Source organism: Leopardus geoffroyi, chromosome B4, assembly GCF_018350155.1.
Source record: "Leopardus geoffroyi isolate Oge1 chromosome B4, O.geoffroyi_Oge1_pat1.0, whole genome shotgun sequence".
NCBI classification, from domain to species: Eukaryota; Metazoa; Chordata; class Mammalia; order Carnivora; family Felidae; genus Leopardus; species Leopardus geoffroyi.
In genome coordinates this window covers 59,560,211-59,579,445 of record NC_059341.1, presented here as the reverse complement: position 1 = coordinate 59,579,445, position 19,235 = coordinate 59,560,211, and the positions used below count along the sequence as shown (strand labels likewise).

At 35.5% G+C, this 19,235-nt stretch overlaps 1 protein-coding gene across 12 annotated transcripts in view; it reads left to right on the top strand.

Annotated features, from left to right (window-relative positions):
• The window catches only part of LMNTD1 (lamin tail domain containing 1), a 523,246-nt gene that overhangs the window by 102,166 nt on the left and 401,845 nt on the right, over window positions 1-19,235 (top strand). For all 12 annotated transcript variants that reach the window (XR_006709236.1, XR_006709238.1, XR_006709237.1 and 9 more), the window contains one exon: window positions 18,939-19,115. Coding sequence is in view for 7 of the 12 variants with exons in the window: in XM_045465471.1 (XP_045321427.1) it covers window positions 19,098-19,115 (18 nt within the window). In the remaining 5 variants the exon portion in view is untranslated. The remainder of the gene's footprint in view (window positions 1-18,938; window positions 19,116-19,235) is intronic.

Sequence of the window (19,235 nt, the reverse complement as noted above, 5' to 3'; positions counted from 1 at the left end):
GTTTGTCAGGTGAGGTTGTGAAAATTATTTTTCTACAGATACTTGAAATTAAAGTCATGTTACAGTTTTTTTGAGATATTTAAATTGAGTTCTGTCTAGTAAAAAGGAAACAGACTAGATGATCTAGAGAAATTATTTTCAAATCAAAGTTTATTTATTTTACTTTTTAATCTATGATTCACTTGAGGACTCTTGAAGTCAGTTTGATGGTGTCTTGTGCTGCAACTACATGTTCTATTTTTAGAAAGATGGCCAACTGGCTAACAGGCTGCCCAGTGTGGGTGTGGACAGATGCCCATTCCCTGCCTGCTGTGACGTGACAATGTGGCTCTGACTTCAAGTAAAGAGACACTCTGTTTTCTTATTCAGCTTTTCTACTCTGTCACTCAGCTTTCACAACACCATTGTTAGTTCTCTGGGCCACTGTTTTACTCCTTCTTTAGAGTGAACACACTTAATTTGTGCCAGGAGCTCACAATACCCCTACACCATAGATGCTATTATTATGTCCACTTTCTGGAGAAGGAAAGAGGGTGATGGAAATATAAGACAGTTTTCCCCAGTCACTCAGGCTTCAAGTTGTAAAGGTGCCCTTTTTAAAAGATCTTAGGTCAGTTTAATTCAGAAGTTTAAGCTCTTAAGCACTATATTTGCTCCCTCATCCTTTTACCATGGATGGATTCCCAGGTAATACTCTGGGCTGCTGCCCACTGGAGTCAGACCCTGTTGACCCAGTCTGTAAAATGGAACACTTCTGTGCTTTTTTACTCCTCACTATATGGATCAGTTCTCATGGCCATGGATACTACACCCAGGATATATGGCATCTAGGGAAATTTCACTAAAGGGGAAACCGGATAGGTGGGTAAATCAAAGCATGGCCATCCTTTGGCTTTGCTCTAAGGGCCATTCCAATGGTAGTTTGGTCCCTTTCAGCGATAATCTCCTCTTATTCCTTGGGGAGGGGGATAGGGTCACTTTTTGATTCTCATTAGGCTTTCCTTAAAGCAATGGAGCTGAACACTTTTGTTAAGACTTTTTTCTTATAAGAATGTCCTAAGAACCTTCTCCACAATCAGATCAGGTCTCCATTGCTTCTATAAAAGTGTTACAGTTCCATGAAAAGGAGATGGCTGGCTTTTATCCAGCACTACAAATGTTTCAAATTAGAGCCATTGATTTATTGAATGTCTTTATATAATTTATCTTAAGAACCAGAGAGTCACCTACTCAGAACCTGGTTAAACTGCTGGGAGAAACAAGAGTCATGCTCCTTAAGAAAAGAAAGAAAGGAGAAAAATTGTAACTTGTTTTTTATGCTGACCAACCTCATAAATTTGCTCCCTAATAGCCTAAAGGTATACAGTGGTGCTTAATTACAATATAAAACTATTTGGAGGTGCAGAATATCTGGCTCTGTGAGTCACATTAGACTCCAATCTATCCTCAATTTGCATCTGAAATGATACTATTCACTTCAAGCACAATAGACCTTGTCTGAGGAGGCTCATTTATGTGAAGAATTCTCTAAAGAATTTATTACCTGATAGTAAAAATATTTTGGACAAATCATGAATATGATCAATTATACACAATTAAAATACTGAGGGAAATACAAGTAAGACTTTAAATCAGGGTGCTAAATTTATTTTTATTATTGACAATTTTAAGTATTTATTATCAGAAATTTGAAAGGTTCAGTTGCCTAAAATTAATGTTTTTTTAGAAGTGATAAGCATGTTAGAATGTAGTTGTTGACTATTGTACGTCTCTCTTGGATCTTAAATCAGGATCTTAATTGATAACGTAAGGATTTTATTGTAAGTAGGTGGATGCCGTAAGTGGATTTCATAAAGAAAGTATACTGAACAGTATTTTTTCCCATGAATAACTTAGTAATAAAAGAATTTGAGGATGAGTAGAAAATTTACTGAGCCTCAAATCTTACAAGTTTGGAAAGTGAGGAAGTGAATAATGTTTACTGATCTATTCATTATCATATTAAATTATAAATTAGATAATACAGACATAGAAAAATTGAAAAAATGTGTAAAATACTAATAAAAGACATTTCTATAATAGAATGTGCTTTATTCTTTTTTTTAAAAATGTTTCATCACTGCATGTAAGATACTAGATTATGGAAAATATGAAGTCAATGCTGTAAAATAAGCATTTTGTACTCAACTGCATTAACCACAGCTGCCCAAATGGATTGGATGGTAGAGAATGTTGTTTAGGGAGTTCATCGAGTTGATGAAATGCTATTGAGAGTCAGCACAGTGGACATCTTGTGGTCTGACCTGCCCTAAGTTCCTTCTCCTTAAATGTGCCGCACCTAATTTTTTTGGAGGGGGGACTCATTCCTCCACTCTGAGTCCACATAGATCGAATCAGAGTGACTACAGTGATTAAAACAGTTGATGTCAGAGATGGGGTGTGTGATCTATGTCAGGCCAGTGAGAATGCACATCCTCTTAGCCATTGGAATTACTTCAGATGTGGCTGCATGACCCAAGCCAGGCCAAAGACAGCTCATCCCAGGGCTTCAGGGCTATCAGGAAAAATGTGCACTTTTGCAACAATGAAGTTGCCTGAGTTCGTTGGATGTAAAGACAAATGGAGCTAATGGTAGTTATTTTTAATGCTCCACATAAAAAATATGCCTGGAAATAATCTCAAACCAAAGAGTTTAGACATGGAGAGAGACACATGTCTGAGGACATTAGACTACTTGGATTCTGCTTGCTCTATCTAAAGCTAGTAAGCCCTTGAATCTCCTGGATACATGAACCAACATTTTTGTTTTTGCTTAAACTAACATGTTACTAGGTTTCCATCCTTTGCAAGTAAGGTATCTTATTAACACATCTGATTCAAATAGTGCTAGTAATAAGTAGTTAATTTGAAACAGTGACAGAGAAATACAGTAATAAGGCAGAAATTTTTAAAGAAAAACTATGCACCTCAAATAACATGAAGCAAGAATATATTTTTATTAGACCATTTCAAAACTTAGAATTATAAATTTTAGAACTACAGACATTTTTTCTTTTGACATTCTAATTTTAAATTTATAAGTAGGTAAACTGAGTTCCAGAAAGAAACATCTAAAATATTCAACAGATATTATTGACAAATGCTCCCATGTAATTATGATAATGGACATAAACAATGGACTGCTGAAAGATTTTTAAAGATTTAAATTTTTCAAAGCTAATTAACAGTATTAGGAATCAAATTAATGTTATTTTTCATGCAACTTAATCTAGCCAATAGCAGAGCTATTACCACATAACTGAAATAGGATGGGTCTACTTATTTAAAAACAGTTAATTTCTTTCCTTAAAAGTGATTTCACTCTTTGTTCAATGAGGGAATGTAGGTAAAATTTACAAACAGACATGTTTGTAACATGAACCAGTTTATTTCATATTAAAATATTAATTTAGTTTTTTTTTTTTTACTCTCTAAAGGAACAAATAAGCACTTATCCTATTGAAATGGGACTTTGTTTAAAATTATAAATTGACATCATCTTAACTTTAATTTCTAAGCAACTATCAGTATTTTCATGTTACCAAAGTTAATTGAGTAATTAGGAAAAAATAATCAAATCCATTGTTTGGCATCATGGAGCCCAGACAGCTGGCTGACTTAGATAAAGGTTTCACTCTTCCACAAACAGACTTGTGACATGCTGGCATCACAACAGAGGATTTGGGGACATGAATTACACTTGGGAAAAATAAAAACCAAGTAATCTGTATTTTTAAAAATGCTTTGTTTATTTCAGCCATTTACTAATTTATAATTGTGAATCTGGATGGTGGAATTATGGGTTGGATTTTTTTATGGGAGGGTTTGGAATGTTTTAAAACAGAAAAGGAAACTATTAGCCCTGTCTCTGAAAAACAACAAAATACAATGGAAACATTTCACACCATAGGGAGATAATATATAAATAGCAAGAAGATTGTGTCAATTTATTATCAGTATAAAACATAGGGCACACTTCCTACTCTATCTTTTGTGAAAAGTATGCATAGTAAAAAAGCTAAGCCAATTGTTAGTTTTAATTACTAAAGGTAATAGGATACAGCAAATATGCTCTCCTGAAACTATAAGGTTATCAAATCTCATTTAAATAATTATGTAAAGCTCAAAACTTGGAAAAACAAAATAACAAGGGGATGAATATTGACCAGAAGGAAAGATAAATAGACTAAATGAAAAAGACTGGAGTCACTCGTATTCATGTTGGAGATTCCATGGTTAGCAGAGTATCATTGGTACACAGACCAGTGACTCCAGCTAATGTAATTATTTGGCAAATGACTGACCACTTTCTGTGTTGTTAAAGAGTCATTAAAATTTTGCTCAGTCGATTACATGGTAATTATACAGAAACTGACCCTAGAAGAGCTATTACTAATAAGCACTGAGAACATTTAAAAAATACAAATGGAAGCAAGTATGATTATTCATATAATGGTGATAGTATTTCTCTGTTAGACAGATAGATAGATAGATAGTCTCTGTTGAAGACTCAGAGAATTAACAAAACAAATGAAAATTCTCAGAAATTATGTGGAAATGAACATGAAAGCCAGCTTAAATAGTAACATATTGCCGTACTGTAAGGGGCTCCAGGCTAAAGAAGATCTTTCACTGCTGTGTGGTAGCCATTGGTCCCTTGGATACAGGCCTCATTAAACAGCTTACTTCAGGTCACATCTTTCCTTAAAAAAATAAAAATCAGCTAATATGTAAGTAAAAAATATTCAAATGAAAATACTCCTTTACTCATGTATGGTTCTTCTCAAAGATACTCTGCCAGGAGTATCAGAGCCAGGACTCTGATACAGGCATCTAGTGTGTAAAATTAAAAAGGCATTGAGAGTGAGTACCTTACATTTTGTGCTTTAGGCACCTCACTCACTTCCCCCTATCCTGGTCCTGATACATATGCAAATGTATGTATATAATTTATACAAATTTAGCTATAATTTAAAATAAAAATGGGATTGTACTGTACATGTGTAACTTGCTTGATTCACTCAACAACACATGGCAAGCATTTTTCCTTATTATTATATATAGATCTATGTCATTCTTTCAAATATGTGCATGATGTGTTATAATGTTTACTAAATCCCCCTCGCTTGATGGGCACTTACATCATTTCCAGCTTTTGGGTACTGCTAATAATACTGCAATTTTATACAGACATTTTTGTGCACTGTTTCAGTAGGATAGATTATTTTCAATAGTGTAATTGTACATTCAATAAATATTCACATTTTAAAGGATGATAGATACTGACAACTTTACTTCTAAACTACAGCAATGTCAAATCAAACTTTCTGAAATGATGGAAGTGTTCTCGATCTCTGTCGTCCAACATGGTAGCCACTAACCATATAAGACCGTTGAATACTTCAAATGTTGCTAGTGAGACAGAGGAATTGAATTTTAATTTTATTTCATTTCAAATCTAAATTTTTCAGTTGATTATCTTTGATTTCCGTTGCTCATGGCCATTGGCTAAGGCCTCTATAAAAATATTAAATAATACCTATAAATAAGCGGATTTCTTGTTTCTAGCTTCAATCAGAATGCTTTGTTTCAACATATGTTTGACATTTGTTTTGGTTTTGATAGATTATCTTTTTTTGTTTGTTTAATGTTCATTTATTTTTGAGGGAGACAGAAAGAGACAGAGCACGAGGGAGGTGGAGCAGAAAGAGGGGAGACACAGAATCCCAAGCAGGCTCCAGGCTCTGAGCTGTCAGCAAAGACCCCCACGTGGGGCTCTAACTCACAAACCGCAAGATCATGGCCTGAGCCAAGTCGGATACTTCACCAACTGAGCCACCCAGGTGCCCCTAGATTATCTTTTTTTTTTTTTCAACGTTTATTTATTTTTTGGGGGACAGAGAGAGACAGAGCATGAACGGGGGAGGGGCAGAGAGAGACGGAGACACAGAATCGGAAACAGGCTCCAGGCTCTTAGCCATCAGCCCAGAGCCCGACGCGGGGCTCGAACTCACGGACCGCGAGATGGTGACCTGGCTGAAGTCGGACGCTTAACCGACTGCGCCACCCAGGCGCCCCAGATTATCTTTTTTTTTTTTTAAAGCTTATTTATTTACTTTTGAGAGAGAGAGAGAGAGAGAGAGAGAGAGAGTGAGCAGGGGCGGGGCAGAGAGAGAGGGAGAGATGAGAGAGAATTTTAAGTAGCCTCCACGCTCAGTGAGGAGTTCGACACGATGGTGGGGATTGATCCCACCACCGTGATACCATGACCTGTGAGGAAACCAAGAGTCAGATGCTCAACTGACTGAGCCACCCAGGCAGCCAGCCCTCTGATAGATTATCAAAGTAACAGACCTTGCTAGTGGACTGACTCTAAAGACATTCTGTGGCCTCTCGTTGATGTTGGAGAGCCTGTTACTTACTTCTGTTAGGGAAAGTCTACTAGTTTGTCTTAAAAGACGAATAACTTGAATCCTCTTAAGGGATAGATACCCGTTCATATGTGAGTGCAGAACTTGTTGGCAATTCTCCATTGCCTACATCTAGTCTTGATGTGTGGAGCTGTGGCAGCCATTCTAATAATACGCAACCAGCATGAGAATGAAGAGCTGACAGCTAAGCATGGTCAGAACACAAAGCTGGAATGAGCCTGAGTCCTGGGTTATATTTTTGGCTCACTGACCCAATTCGAGACGGTCTGCTTCTGAAATTCTTTTAAAATAAACACAGAATGTTTTTGTAGCTTAAACCACCATTCCTGGAGTTTTCTGTTACTTTCCACCTGAAGCATTCTTAACTGATACCTCACATTAAGAATTTTCTTCTATTTCTGGTTTTATGAATATTAAATAATATTTTAAATTCATAAAACCAGAAATGAATGTCATAATTGGTCACATATTTTTTCAAAAATAACTTTTAAATAACAGCAAATACTTAAATAGTGATGAATATATGGAAGGCACTTGTTCTAAATGTTTACATTTATTAACTAATTGAATTTTTACAACAACACTGTGGGGTAGATACTATTATTGTCCATATTTAAAGATGAGGAAATTGAGACAGAGAGAGGTTAGGTAAGTTATCTAAGGTTACACAGCTAGTAGATGACAAAGCCAGGATGTGAACCCATACAGTTTAGCTCCAGAGTCCTGGATTCTATTTTGCCTCTAGTATTAAAAAATGATGCGGGGCGCCTGGGTGGAGCGGTCGGTTAAGCGTCCGACTTCAGCCAGGTCACCATCTCGCGGTCCGTGAGTTCGAGCCCCGCATCGGGCTCTGGGCTGATGGCTAAGAGCCTGGAGCCTGTTTCCGATTCTGTGTCTCCCTCTCTCTCTGCCCCTCCCCCGTTCATGCTCTGTCTCTCTCTGTCCCAAAAATAAAAATAAACGTTGAAAAAAAAAAAATGATGCATGGGCTACAATATGTCTTTCTCAATTCTGTCATTATTATCAGTTGTCTTTATTGTAAGAATGGCCAACAGAGCCATTTAACTAAATTAATGGCAAATGAATATGAATTAAGTATTTTAACATGTCACTTACATAGTTCACAGTAAAAAGAGCACCAATAAAACTCAATGGAATAAGCATCAAAGCAAATCTTAGTTTTTCTTACCCATTTTCTTTTCTTAAGTTTGATTTCACACTTGTTTCTTAGACTTCTTTTTTCTTCCTGAGACTCAAGAGAACAATATTCTTTTTTTATTCTTTCTAAAGCTAGAATTATAATAGATGAATCAAAGCGATTTTTCCCATTTCTTTGACATGTCCTGACTTAGGCTATGTTTTCCTCTTTTTCCTACTCTCCTTTTTTGATCAAGGACAGTAATGCTTTTGTTCTCTGTCATCCAGGAAAGTAGCATAGAAACAAACAAAAAAAGAGAGCAAGAACTTAATACTCCCACCTACTCCCGGGTTTTTATGCTTCATCTCATTTGTCCTATGTAGACTGAGTGTGACTCAACATATATGGACAATGTCTTAAAATCCTGTTGATACTCCATAAATAATAAATGGTAATAATAGAGCCTCCTGACAACAGCAGTTATGTAAGTAAATGTGAACCTAGATTATCTATGATGCAGAGTGCAATGTGAATTACTTTTCAGCTTTCCAGAAGTTGTTAATAGAAAGCTTTTGATACTTGATAATGTTTTAAGGCATTTGTTCTATTTTTCCTCTTTTGTCATCTTTATGTATTCATTGGCATCTGGCAATGCCTTTGGAAATACATTGAATTCAAAAATCACTAAGTAGGAATTGTGTAAACAGCAATATTAGTGGGACGACTACAGTCAACCATCATCATAGGCTTATTTGTTGTAGGTTTCTTTATCATCACCTAAGGAAGATAGGTTTTTTGTGTGTATACAAGTGTAGTAATACTTAGTTTGTAGATTTATCATCATCATTGCCATCTTTATTATCATTATCAAGGTTATAATTTACCAGTCATAATTATCACTATTATGTGAAGTTTTTATGTATTTGTTATTTAATATAGTTCATTTTCTAATGATTCTTTAAAAAAATCATTGCTATATGTGTAATTAAATGTCAAAGAATTTATATAATTAATATGTACTCTGGGATAAATATTGTAATATCAATTGCAAATAAATTATGAATTAACAAGTACATGTTTGCATGTCTTTAGCAAATATATACACAAGAGATTATATAGATGTTATCTATTATGTAAATATGGGGGGTTATTTTAGCTATACCATACAGAAATGAGAAAAATAAAGATGATGTAAGCAGAGGGTTTATAACATTCACAGGACAGCAGCAGGGGTATTCATAATGTTCACAGCCACAGAAGAAAGTAGAAAGAGTAAGATGAAGCATAAACATGGAAATAGTAGAATAGATGAGAAGAAATTGAATAAAGGCCATGAGACTTACAGCCTCGAAAGGAAGGTTGGGAACTATTTCCTTGATATAGAATGCACCGGAACCAAATAAAGAATAAAATAAAAATAAGCTTGAAAATGGAGACATTATAGAGAATTCAGATAGGAAATTTGGGTTTCTTTGCCATGGGGATGTCTGCTCCTTTCAATTTCATGCCTGTAGGGCCACAGATAGGAAACTTAAAAAAAAAGGCAGGGCCTTTAGTGGGGGGCTCTATGGGTGTTACCTCATTATCATTATTCCTGAAAGAGTACCAGCTTTCCATGCTCTTTAGTTTTTCTTTCATTTCATAATGGAAGTTAGGTAAATTGCCTATGTAACACCCTTATAGACATATCAAACTTTCAGAAAAAACAATATTTTCTTCTTTATGTCATAGCTTCATGGTGGACCAAGCTTGGTTTCTCTGTGTGTTTGGACGCACAGCTTCCTGTGTGAAGTCTAAAATTAAACTCTAGAGTCAAAATTTGAAGCAGGATTGGAATCCTGGTTCTGCTGCTAGCAGTGTCACAGCTTCTGTAAACTGTTGTTTCCTCATCTGTAAAATTGGGAAAACAATTCACCTAACTCAGAGGTTGTAAGATATGAGGTAAGCACTGTAAATGGAACATAGTGAATGTTCAGCAGCTGATATTATTTCTTTAATATGAACCATTGTATAGCTATTAACTCAGTCATTATCCACCTGCTACTTTGTTTAACGGCTGAGTATTGTACTGATAGGACAGCTCACTCTGCCTAGCCAAACATTACCTTTTTTTTGTAGTCATGACGAGGGTATTTTCCTGGTTTTCTGGTTTAGAAAGAAATAATGTTGGTGCATATTTATGATAATATTAAAGTTGCTATGAATCATGAAAAACAACATATTAAAAGGCAGCTATTGTTTGGAACTTCATAGAACATGACCTTGTGACTCCTGTAAGATGAGATTTGAAGTATTATGTCATTGAGAAGTTGCAGGATGCAGGGAAGCAGGAGAGGCAAGGCCAGAGAATATTCTTCTGGGGCCCTCCTGAGCCTAACTGTACCCCAGTCTAATATTTGAAAATAAGAGGAGCACAATGAAGAAATGGGTAATTTACAGTGCTGCATGCACAGTAGTTTGGGCTGACAGCTTAATGGAATCATCATCCTTTCACAATTCTTCAGATCATCAATTTAGTAAATAAACCAAATGCAGACTGGCATGACTTCTGTGGTTGCTACCACCTGGTTTGAAAGACATTATTCAGATAGTTGTTTTGGGAAAGAAAGAGCCAGAGATATTTTAAAGGTTAGGACCATGTTTCTCCCTAATAAGCATTGTGTATCATAGTATTTTATAACTGCAATAGTTTTTAATCATGAAAAAATGACTCTCACTTAAAAAAAAATGAAAATGAAAAAATGATTCTCACTTTTAAAAATGATATATTAATAATTATAATTATATATACAACATCTTCTTTATCCATTCATCCATCGATGGACATTTGGGCTCTTTCCATACTTTAGCTATTGTTGATCGTGCTGCTATAAATATCGGGGTGCATGTGCCCCTTTGAAACAGTGTAACTGTATCCCTTGGATAAATACCTAGTAGTGCAATTGCTGGGTCATAGGGTAGTTCTATTTTGAATTTTTTGAGGAACCTCCATACTGTTTTCCAGAGTGGCTGCCCCAGTTTGCATTCCCACCAGCAATGCAAAAGACATCCTCTTTCTCCACATCCTCGCCAACATCTGTTGTTGCCTGAGTTATTAATGTTAGCCATTCTGACAGGTGTCAGGTGGTATCTTATTGTGGTTTTGATTTGTATTTCCCTGATGATGAGTGATGTTGAGCATTTTTTTCATGTATCAGTTGGCCATCTGGATGTCTTCTTTGGAGAAGTGTCTATTTATGTCTTTTGCCCATTTCTTCACTGGATTTTTTTTTGGTGTTGAGTTTGATCAGTTCTTTATAGATTTTGGATACTAACCCTTTATCTGATATGTCATTTGCAAATATCTTCTCCCATTCTGTCAGTTGCCTTTTAGTTTTGATGATCATTTCCTTTGCTGTGTAGAGGCTTTTTATTTTGATGGGGTCCCAATAGTTCATTTTTGCTTTTGTTTCCCTTGTCTCCAGAGGTGTGTTGAGTAAGATGTTGCTGTGACCAAGGTCAAAGAGGTTTTTGCCTGCTTTCTCCTTGAGGATTTTGATGGCTCCCTCTTACATTTAGGTATTTCATCCATTTTGAGTTTATTTTTGTGTATGGTGTAAGAAAGTGGTTCAGGTTCATTCTTCTGCATGTCACTGTCCAGTTTTGCCAGCACCACTTGCTGAAGAGACTGTCTTTATTCCATTGGATATTCTTTCCTGCTTTGTCAAAGATTAGTTGGCCGTATGTTTGTGGGTCCGTTTCTGCGTTCTCTATTCTGTTCCATTGATCTGAGTATCTGTTCTTGTGCCAGTACCATACTGTCTTGATGATTACAGGTTTGTAATACAGCTTGAAGTCCGTTAAATTGCTTAGATTTACTTTTGCTTTTAAAGTTACAATGATGCATTAACTTTAATTATAAGGGAACTTCGAACTTATGCTTCTAATCTTATCTCCTGTGACTACAGATCCATAATGTACACAATCTTCCTGTTGTGGTCTCTTCTAGTCCAGAATCAACATGTATTGATTCCACTGTATTCTTTTTAGCATTTCATGGTAAGGACATCAAATTAGTATATATATTTGTCTCAACAAATTTTCTTTTTGCCTCTTAGATATATTACATAAAAACATAACCAAAAAAAGGCAGCTACCAAATCACTAATACCAACTGTTTGCTTTTTATTTTTTAGCAGAAATATTTATAATAAAATCAGAATCAGAACATAAATGTATCACCTAGAAATGTTTCAGCAATATCTGTAGCTTTTCAAGCTATGTGTCAAAGTAAAGAGTCTTGGATTATTTTTAACATACCTTTTTTAAATTGAGGTAAATTGGTTTATAACTTCATGTTAGTTTCAGGTGTACAACATAATTATTTGATGTTTGCATATACTACAAAGTGATCACCACAATAAGTCTAATTGCTATCTATCACCATACAATTGACCTTTCGACCTTTTCACTCACTCTGCAAACCCTTTCCCCTTTGATAATTACCAATCTGTTCTCCACATCTATGAGTTTTGTTTTGTTTGGACTCCACATATAAATGAAATCATATGGTATTTGTCTATCTCTGCCTGACTTAATTCACTTTGCATAATACTCTAAAGGTCCATCCATATTGTGCAAATTGTGAGATTTTCTTCTTTTTTATGCTGAGTAGTATTCTGATGTGTATATATCACAACTTTTTAATTCATTCATCCATCAGTGGCCACTTATACTATAACTATATCGTGGCTATTCTAAATAATGCTGAAATAGACATAAGGGTACATACGTCTTCTCAAGTTAATGTTTTTATTTTCTTTGGATAAATACCCAGAAGTGGTATTGCTGGATCATATAATAGTTCTATTTTTAATTTTTTGAGGAACCTCCATCCTGTTTTCCATAGTGATGGCACCAGTTTACATTTCCATCAACAGTGGACAAGGGATTTCTTTTCTCCACATCCTCGCTGACACTTGTTATTTCTTGTGTTTTCGATAATAACTATTCTAAGAGGTTTGAAGTGATATATCATTGTGATTTTGATTTTCATTGCTCTGATGATTAGTGATGTTGAACATCTTTTATGTGCCTATTGCCCATCTGTGTATATCTTCTTTGGAAAAATGTTTATTCAAATTATTTGCCTATTTTTCAATCAACATTTTGTTGTTGTTGTTATTGAGCTCTTTGTGTATTTTGGATATTACCCTTTATCTGATATATGATTTGCAAATATCTTCCCCCATTCAGAACGTTGCCTTTTTATTTTATTGATGGTTTCCTTCGCTGTGTAGAAGCATTTTAGTTTAATGTAGTCTCATTTGGGTTTTTTGCTTTTGTTCTCCTTGTCTGAGAAGCCAGATCAAAAAAATATTGCTAAGAATAATGTCAAATAGTGTTCTGATTACGTTTTCTTTTTTATTATTCCAGGTTTTACATTTAAGTCTTTAATCCATTTTGCATTTATTTTGTGTGTGGTGTAATATAGCAGTTCAGTTTCATTATTCTGCATGTCCAGTTTTCCCAACAACTTTTGTTGAAGAGACTGTCCTTTCCCATTGTATATTTTTGCCTCCTTTGTCATAGATTAATTGACCATTTATGTGTGGGTTTACTTTTGAACTCTCTATTCTGTTCCATTGATCTATGCATCTGTTTTATGCCAATACCAAACTGTTTTAATTACTGTAGCTTTGTAATATAGTTTGAAATCAGGAAGCAGGATACTTCCAGCTTTGTTCTTCTTTCTCAAGATTTCTTTGGCTCTTTTGAGTGTTTTTTGGTTCCATACATATTTTAGAATTATTTGTTCTAGTTCTGTGAAAAATGTCATTGGAATTTTGATAAAAATTACATTGAATTTGTACATTGCTTTCATAATACAGATATTTTAACAATATTGATTCTTCCAATTTATGAGCATGTAATATCTTTCCACTTATTCGTATCTTCAATTTCTTTTATTAATGTCTTATAGTTTTCAGTGTACAGGCATTTCATTTCCTTGGTTAAATTGATTCCTAGGTACTTTATTCTTTTTGATGCCATTGTAAATGGAATGGTTTTTTAAATTTCTCTTTCTGGTAAATTTCTGTTATTACTGTATAGAAACACAACCAATTTTAATATATTGATGTTGTATCCTGCAACCTTACTGAATTTATTTATTAGTTCTAAGAGTTATTTGGTGGAATCTTTAGGGTTTTCTACATATAGAATGAAGTCATCTCCAAATAGTGGCAGTTTTACTTCTTTCTTTCCTATTTGTTTGCTTTTTTAAAAAAATAGTTATTTATTTTTGAAAGAGAGACAGAGTGTGAGCAGGGGAGTGGGGGTGGGTTGCAGACCGAGAGGGAGACGAAGAATCCGAAAGAGGCTCTAGGCTGTGAGCTGTCAGCAGAGAGCCTGACATGGGGCTCAGACTCATGAAGCACAAGATTATGACCTGAGCCAAAGTCGGACGCTTAACCTACTGAATCACCCAGGCACCCCCTATTTGAATGCTTTTTTTTTTCTTACTTAATTGTCATGGCTAGGGCTTCTAATACAATGTTGAATGAAATGTTGAATGAGAGTGGGCATTGTCTTGTTTCTGATTTTAGAGGAAAAGCTTTCAGCTTTCCACTGTTGAGTATGATGTTTGCTGTGAGTTGTCCTATATCACCTTTATTATGTTCAGGTATATTCCCTCTATCCTCACTTTGTTGGAACTTTTTAATCATAAATAGGTGTTGAATTTTGCCATATGCTTTTTCTGTATCTATTGAGATGATGATATGTTTTTTATCCTTCGTTTTGTTAATATGCTGTATCATGATTGGTTTGTAGGTGTTGAATCATCCTTTCATTGTGGAATAAAACCTCCTTGCTTATGATGTATGATCCTTTTAATGCATTGTTGAATTCAGTTTGCTAATATTTTGTTGAGGATTTTTGCATCTATGTTCATCAGGGATATTGGCCTGTAGCTTGCTTGCTTGCTTGCTTGCTTGCTTTCTTTCTTTCTTTCTTTCTTTCTTTCTTTCTTTCTTCTTCTTTTTTTCTTTTTTCTTTTCTTGTAGTTTTCTTGTCTGGTTTTGGTATCAGGGTAATGCTGGCCGCATAAAACGAATTTGGATGAATTTCCTCCTTTTCAATTTTTTGGAAGAGTTTGAGAAGGATCGGTATTAAATCTTCTTTGGAAGTTTTCTGGAATTCACCAATTAAGCTGTCTGGTCCTGGACTTTTGTTTTTTGGGAGATTTTTTATTATTGATTCAATTGCCTTACTAGTCATCAGTCTATTCAGACTTTGTATTTCTTCATGATTCATAAAGAACCATAAAGATTGTATATTTCTAGGAATTTATTAATTTTTTGAAGAATCATAATTTCTAGGAATTTATTCATTTTTCTGTATTGTACAATTGTTGGCATATAATTATTCACAGTAAGTCTCTTATGATTTTTTTTATATTTCTGTGGTATCTTTGTAACTTCTCTTTCATTTCTAAGTTTACTTGTTTGGCACCTCTCTTCCCCTTGGTGAGTCTACCTAAGGGTTTGTCAGTTTTTTTCATCCTTTCGAAGAAGTAGCTCTTAGTTTTATTGATCTTTTCTATTGTTTTTAAATCTCTATTTCATTTATTTCCACTCAAATCTTTATTATTTCTTTTCTTCTACTACCTTTGGGATTTATTTGTTCTTCCTTTTTTAACTCCTTTAGGTATACAGTTAGATTGTTCATTTGAGTTTTTTCTTAGTTCTTGAGCTTATTTCTTACTTCTTGAGCTTTTTTTTTTTTTTTATTTCTTGCTCTGAATTTCCCTCTTAGAACTGGTTCTGCTGCAGGGTGCCTGGGTGGTTCAGTCAGTCAAGAGTCCCACTTTGGCTCAGGTCATGATCTCATGGTTTGTGAGTTTGAGCCCCATTTTGTGCTCTGTGCTAACAGCTCAGAGCCTGGAGCCTGCTTTGTATTCTGTGTCTCCCTCTCTCTCTGCCCTCCCTTGCTCATACTGTGTCTCTCTCTCTCAAAAATAAATATTAAAAAAAATTTTAAAGAAAAGAACTGTTTTTGCTGCATCCATAGATTTTGTGTTGTTGTATTTCCATTTTCTTTTGTCTTGAGGTATTTTTTAATTTTCCTTTTGATTTCTTCATTGACCCATTGGTTGTTCAGTACTATGTTGTGTAATCTTCATGTATTTGTGATTTTTTTAGTTTTCTTATTGTAATTGATTTCTAGTTTTATATCATGTGATCAAAAAAGATACTTCATATGATTTCAGTCTCCTTAAATTTATTGAGATTTGTTTTGTGGGCTAACATGTGATATATCCTGGAGAATGTTCCATATACACTTGAGAAGAATGTGTATTTTGCTGCTTTTGGATGGAATTATCTGTATATATTTATTAAGTCCATCTGATCTAATGTGTTTTAAGGTTGATATTTCCTTATTAATTACTATATCCATATGGATTTATCCATCCATGTAAGTGGGGGTGTTAAAGTCCCCTACTATTATTGTATTGTTGCCAATTTCCCCCCTTACATCTGTTAATATTTGCTTTATATATTTAGGTACTCCTAGGTTGGGAATGTAAATATTTACAAATATTGTATTCTTTTTTTGGATTTACCCTTTTATCATTAAGTAATGCTCTACTTTGTCTTTTATTAGTCTTTGTTTTAAAGTATTTTGCTTGATATAAGTATAACTTTCAGCTTTTTAAAAATTTCCTTTTGTGTGGAAAACCTTCCATCTCTTAATTTTCAGTGTATATATATTTTTAGATGTGATGTGAGTCTATTGTGGACACATAATGAGTCTTGTTTGTTTGCTTGTTTTTTTTAATCCATTCAACTACTCTATATCTTTGATTAGAAAATTTAGTCCCTTTACATTTAAAGTAATTATTGATAGGTATGTACTTGTTGACATTTTGTTCATTGTTTTCTGGTGGTTTTGTAGTTCCTCTCTGCTCCTTTCTTCTTCTCTTGCTCACTTCTCTTGTGGTTTTGTGAATTTCTTTACTGTTACATTTAGATTCCTTTCTTATTATATTTTGTGTATCTACTGTATGTTTTGCTTTGTGGTTATCATGAGGTTCATATACAATAGTCTCCTTTAAGTCGGTAACAACTTAAATATGAATGATTCCAAAAAATTCTACTCTTTTTTACTACTCATCCCTGCATATTTTTTGTTCTTGGTATCATATTTTACATTTTTTTAATTTTGTTTATCCTTTAACTGACTATTATAGTGTCCCCTGAATAACATTTGCAAGAATCAGGGCTTCAGACAAGTGTTTAAGCTGCTTTATGGGGGGTACCAGTGAGCTGTGGTGAGGCCAAGGGAGGGTGCACAGATGGTATGTCCTTGCCTACATTCCCTCAGAGCAATTCTGTAGTCTTTAGATATGTGGAAAACCTGAATCTTATCAGTCAGGTTGAAGCTCCAGGACAATTAAGTGGGCCTTTTTCATGTAGACTGGGGATATTGTTTCAGTGTGCTGCCTGTGTAGCATCCTAGGTGTGGTATCTTGCCCATAAATGTCTTTCTAATTGTTACAATCCCTTTAGGTCAAGAAGCACAAGCTCCTTTGGCCACCAGAACCAGACAATCAAAACACCTCTCCTGTGTGGATTGATCTCCCCACCAGCTTTAGTGGGGCTGTGGTTGCCTGTGGCTTTATCGAGTTCAGGAAAGAGTGTTGGGGGCAGGGCATGCTTGCAGTTTTAGTGATGCCCGATAAGAGTGCTAGGGGCAGAGTATGCCTATGGCTTTAGTGAGGACCAGGATGAGCTCTAGGGGCAAGACTTCAAGGTTGTGTCCATGTGTGTCTGCCTGTGTTAGCAAGGCAGAGAGAGTGCAAAAAATGTCAGTCTCTAGTGCCTTCACTAATTAATGATGGAGTCTTGAAGTGGTGGTGGGGGTTCTTTGGAGATGACAGAGAAAAAAGAATTCTTAAAATTGTTTTTAACATTTATTTATTTTTTAGAGACAGAGCATGAACAGGGGAGGGGCAGAGACACAGAATCGGAAACAGACTCCAGGCTCTGAGCTGTCAGCACAGAGCTCCAACCCATGAACCATGAGATCATGACCTGAGCCAAAGTCGGACACTTAACAGGCTGAGCCACCCAGGTGCCCCAAGAAAGAATTCTTAAGGAAATCTTTGGTGCAAAAGAAGTGATTTTATTAAAGCACAGGAACAGGACTTGTGGGCAGAAAGAGCTGCATTGGGGTTGTGAAGAGTGACTGCTTATATACTGTGGAGTTGGAGGAGATAAAGTCAAAAGGAGTTTTCTTAAAGGGATTTCCATATACTAATGACACAGATTACTGGAGTCCTCACTATTGTTAAGCTAAGGTTATTTTTTCCTTCTAGCAAAGCATTGTCATTAAGATAGTAGGGAGTTCCTGGAGATTAGGCTATTGATAAGATTGCCTTTTTGTAATTTACTAAGATATTTGTAAACTGATGGATACTCTATCAGTTTAACCATTTTTTTTCTGTCCTTTTCTTTGTTTTTAGGCAGCCGGGAGTACCTAAGAAATATCACACGTATCACACCTGGGTGGGGGGGGGGGTGTTGTTAGTTTGTACTTTGCCCTCAGCTTGCCTTATGCTCCCTCATCAATTAATATATGTCTGACAGATGCTTTAAAATTAGCAACTGAATCACCTTCACAGATAATTCAGTCACCTCTCAAACTGCTGTGTTTTCCCTGCTTCTTGGAATGAGTGAGGCTGCCTAGGAGGTCCTCAAAAGGAGTATCTCAGATTCCCACAGTCCCCCGCATCCCCTGAATGTAAACCTCATTGATTTCAAAAGCCAAACATTCCTTGTACCTCCTCTCTGGTGCAGGTCCCAAGGGTTAGGATGCCCAATATGGGGTGAGCACAAATGCTTCACTTTTCAAGGAGAGGTTCTGGTCTATGAGATCCTTCCCTAGTTTGTGCTGCCGTATGTAGGTTTGGTAAGATTTTCTCTCTTCCTTTCCTATCCCTCTTCCTCCTTACCCTTCTCCTAGCCCTTTTATCTGTTGTTGTGGAGGAAGCTGTTCAGCTAGTTTTCAGAGTTTTTTTTCAGAGGGAATTATTCTACATGTAGTTGTAGATTTGGTGTGTCTATTGGATGAGGTAGGTTCAGGGTCTTTTTATGCTACCATCTTGGACCACTCTCTCTTTTTCTGACATATCTTAAGGAATCTTAAGAATTTCCTCACCTTAAGCAATTTGGGTAAATGATTTTGTGAGTTTTGTTTTTGTTTGTTTGGTTGGTTGGTTGGGATTTTCTCAATGGCCTCAAAGACAATCTGACTTTCTCATTTATCTTCTTACAATAAAATTACAGGCATTTCAAGAGATCAGAGATAGCCTGGCCACTCAGAAGCATCATCCCATCCATTAGGAAGAGAACCCAAATTAAGGATTCCACCGATTCCAAAAAAGCAACAGTCTGGAAAAGAAGTCAGTGCTTCAGAGGTGATCTGAATCCAGGAAGAAATGCAAGATGCCTATAATAAAAAAAGTAAGTCTAATTTTTACATGTGTTCTTGCTTGCCTTTTTTGCAGAATTTTAAATGCCATTAGAGTTCACTCAACTGCCTCCCTCCTCCAAGGCTGAATCATTGCTAATGTTTACTAAAGA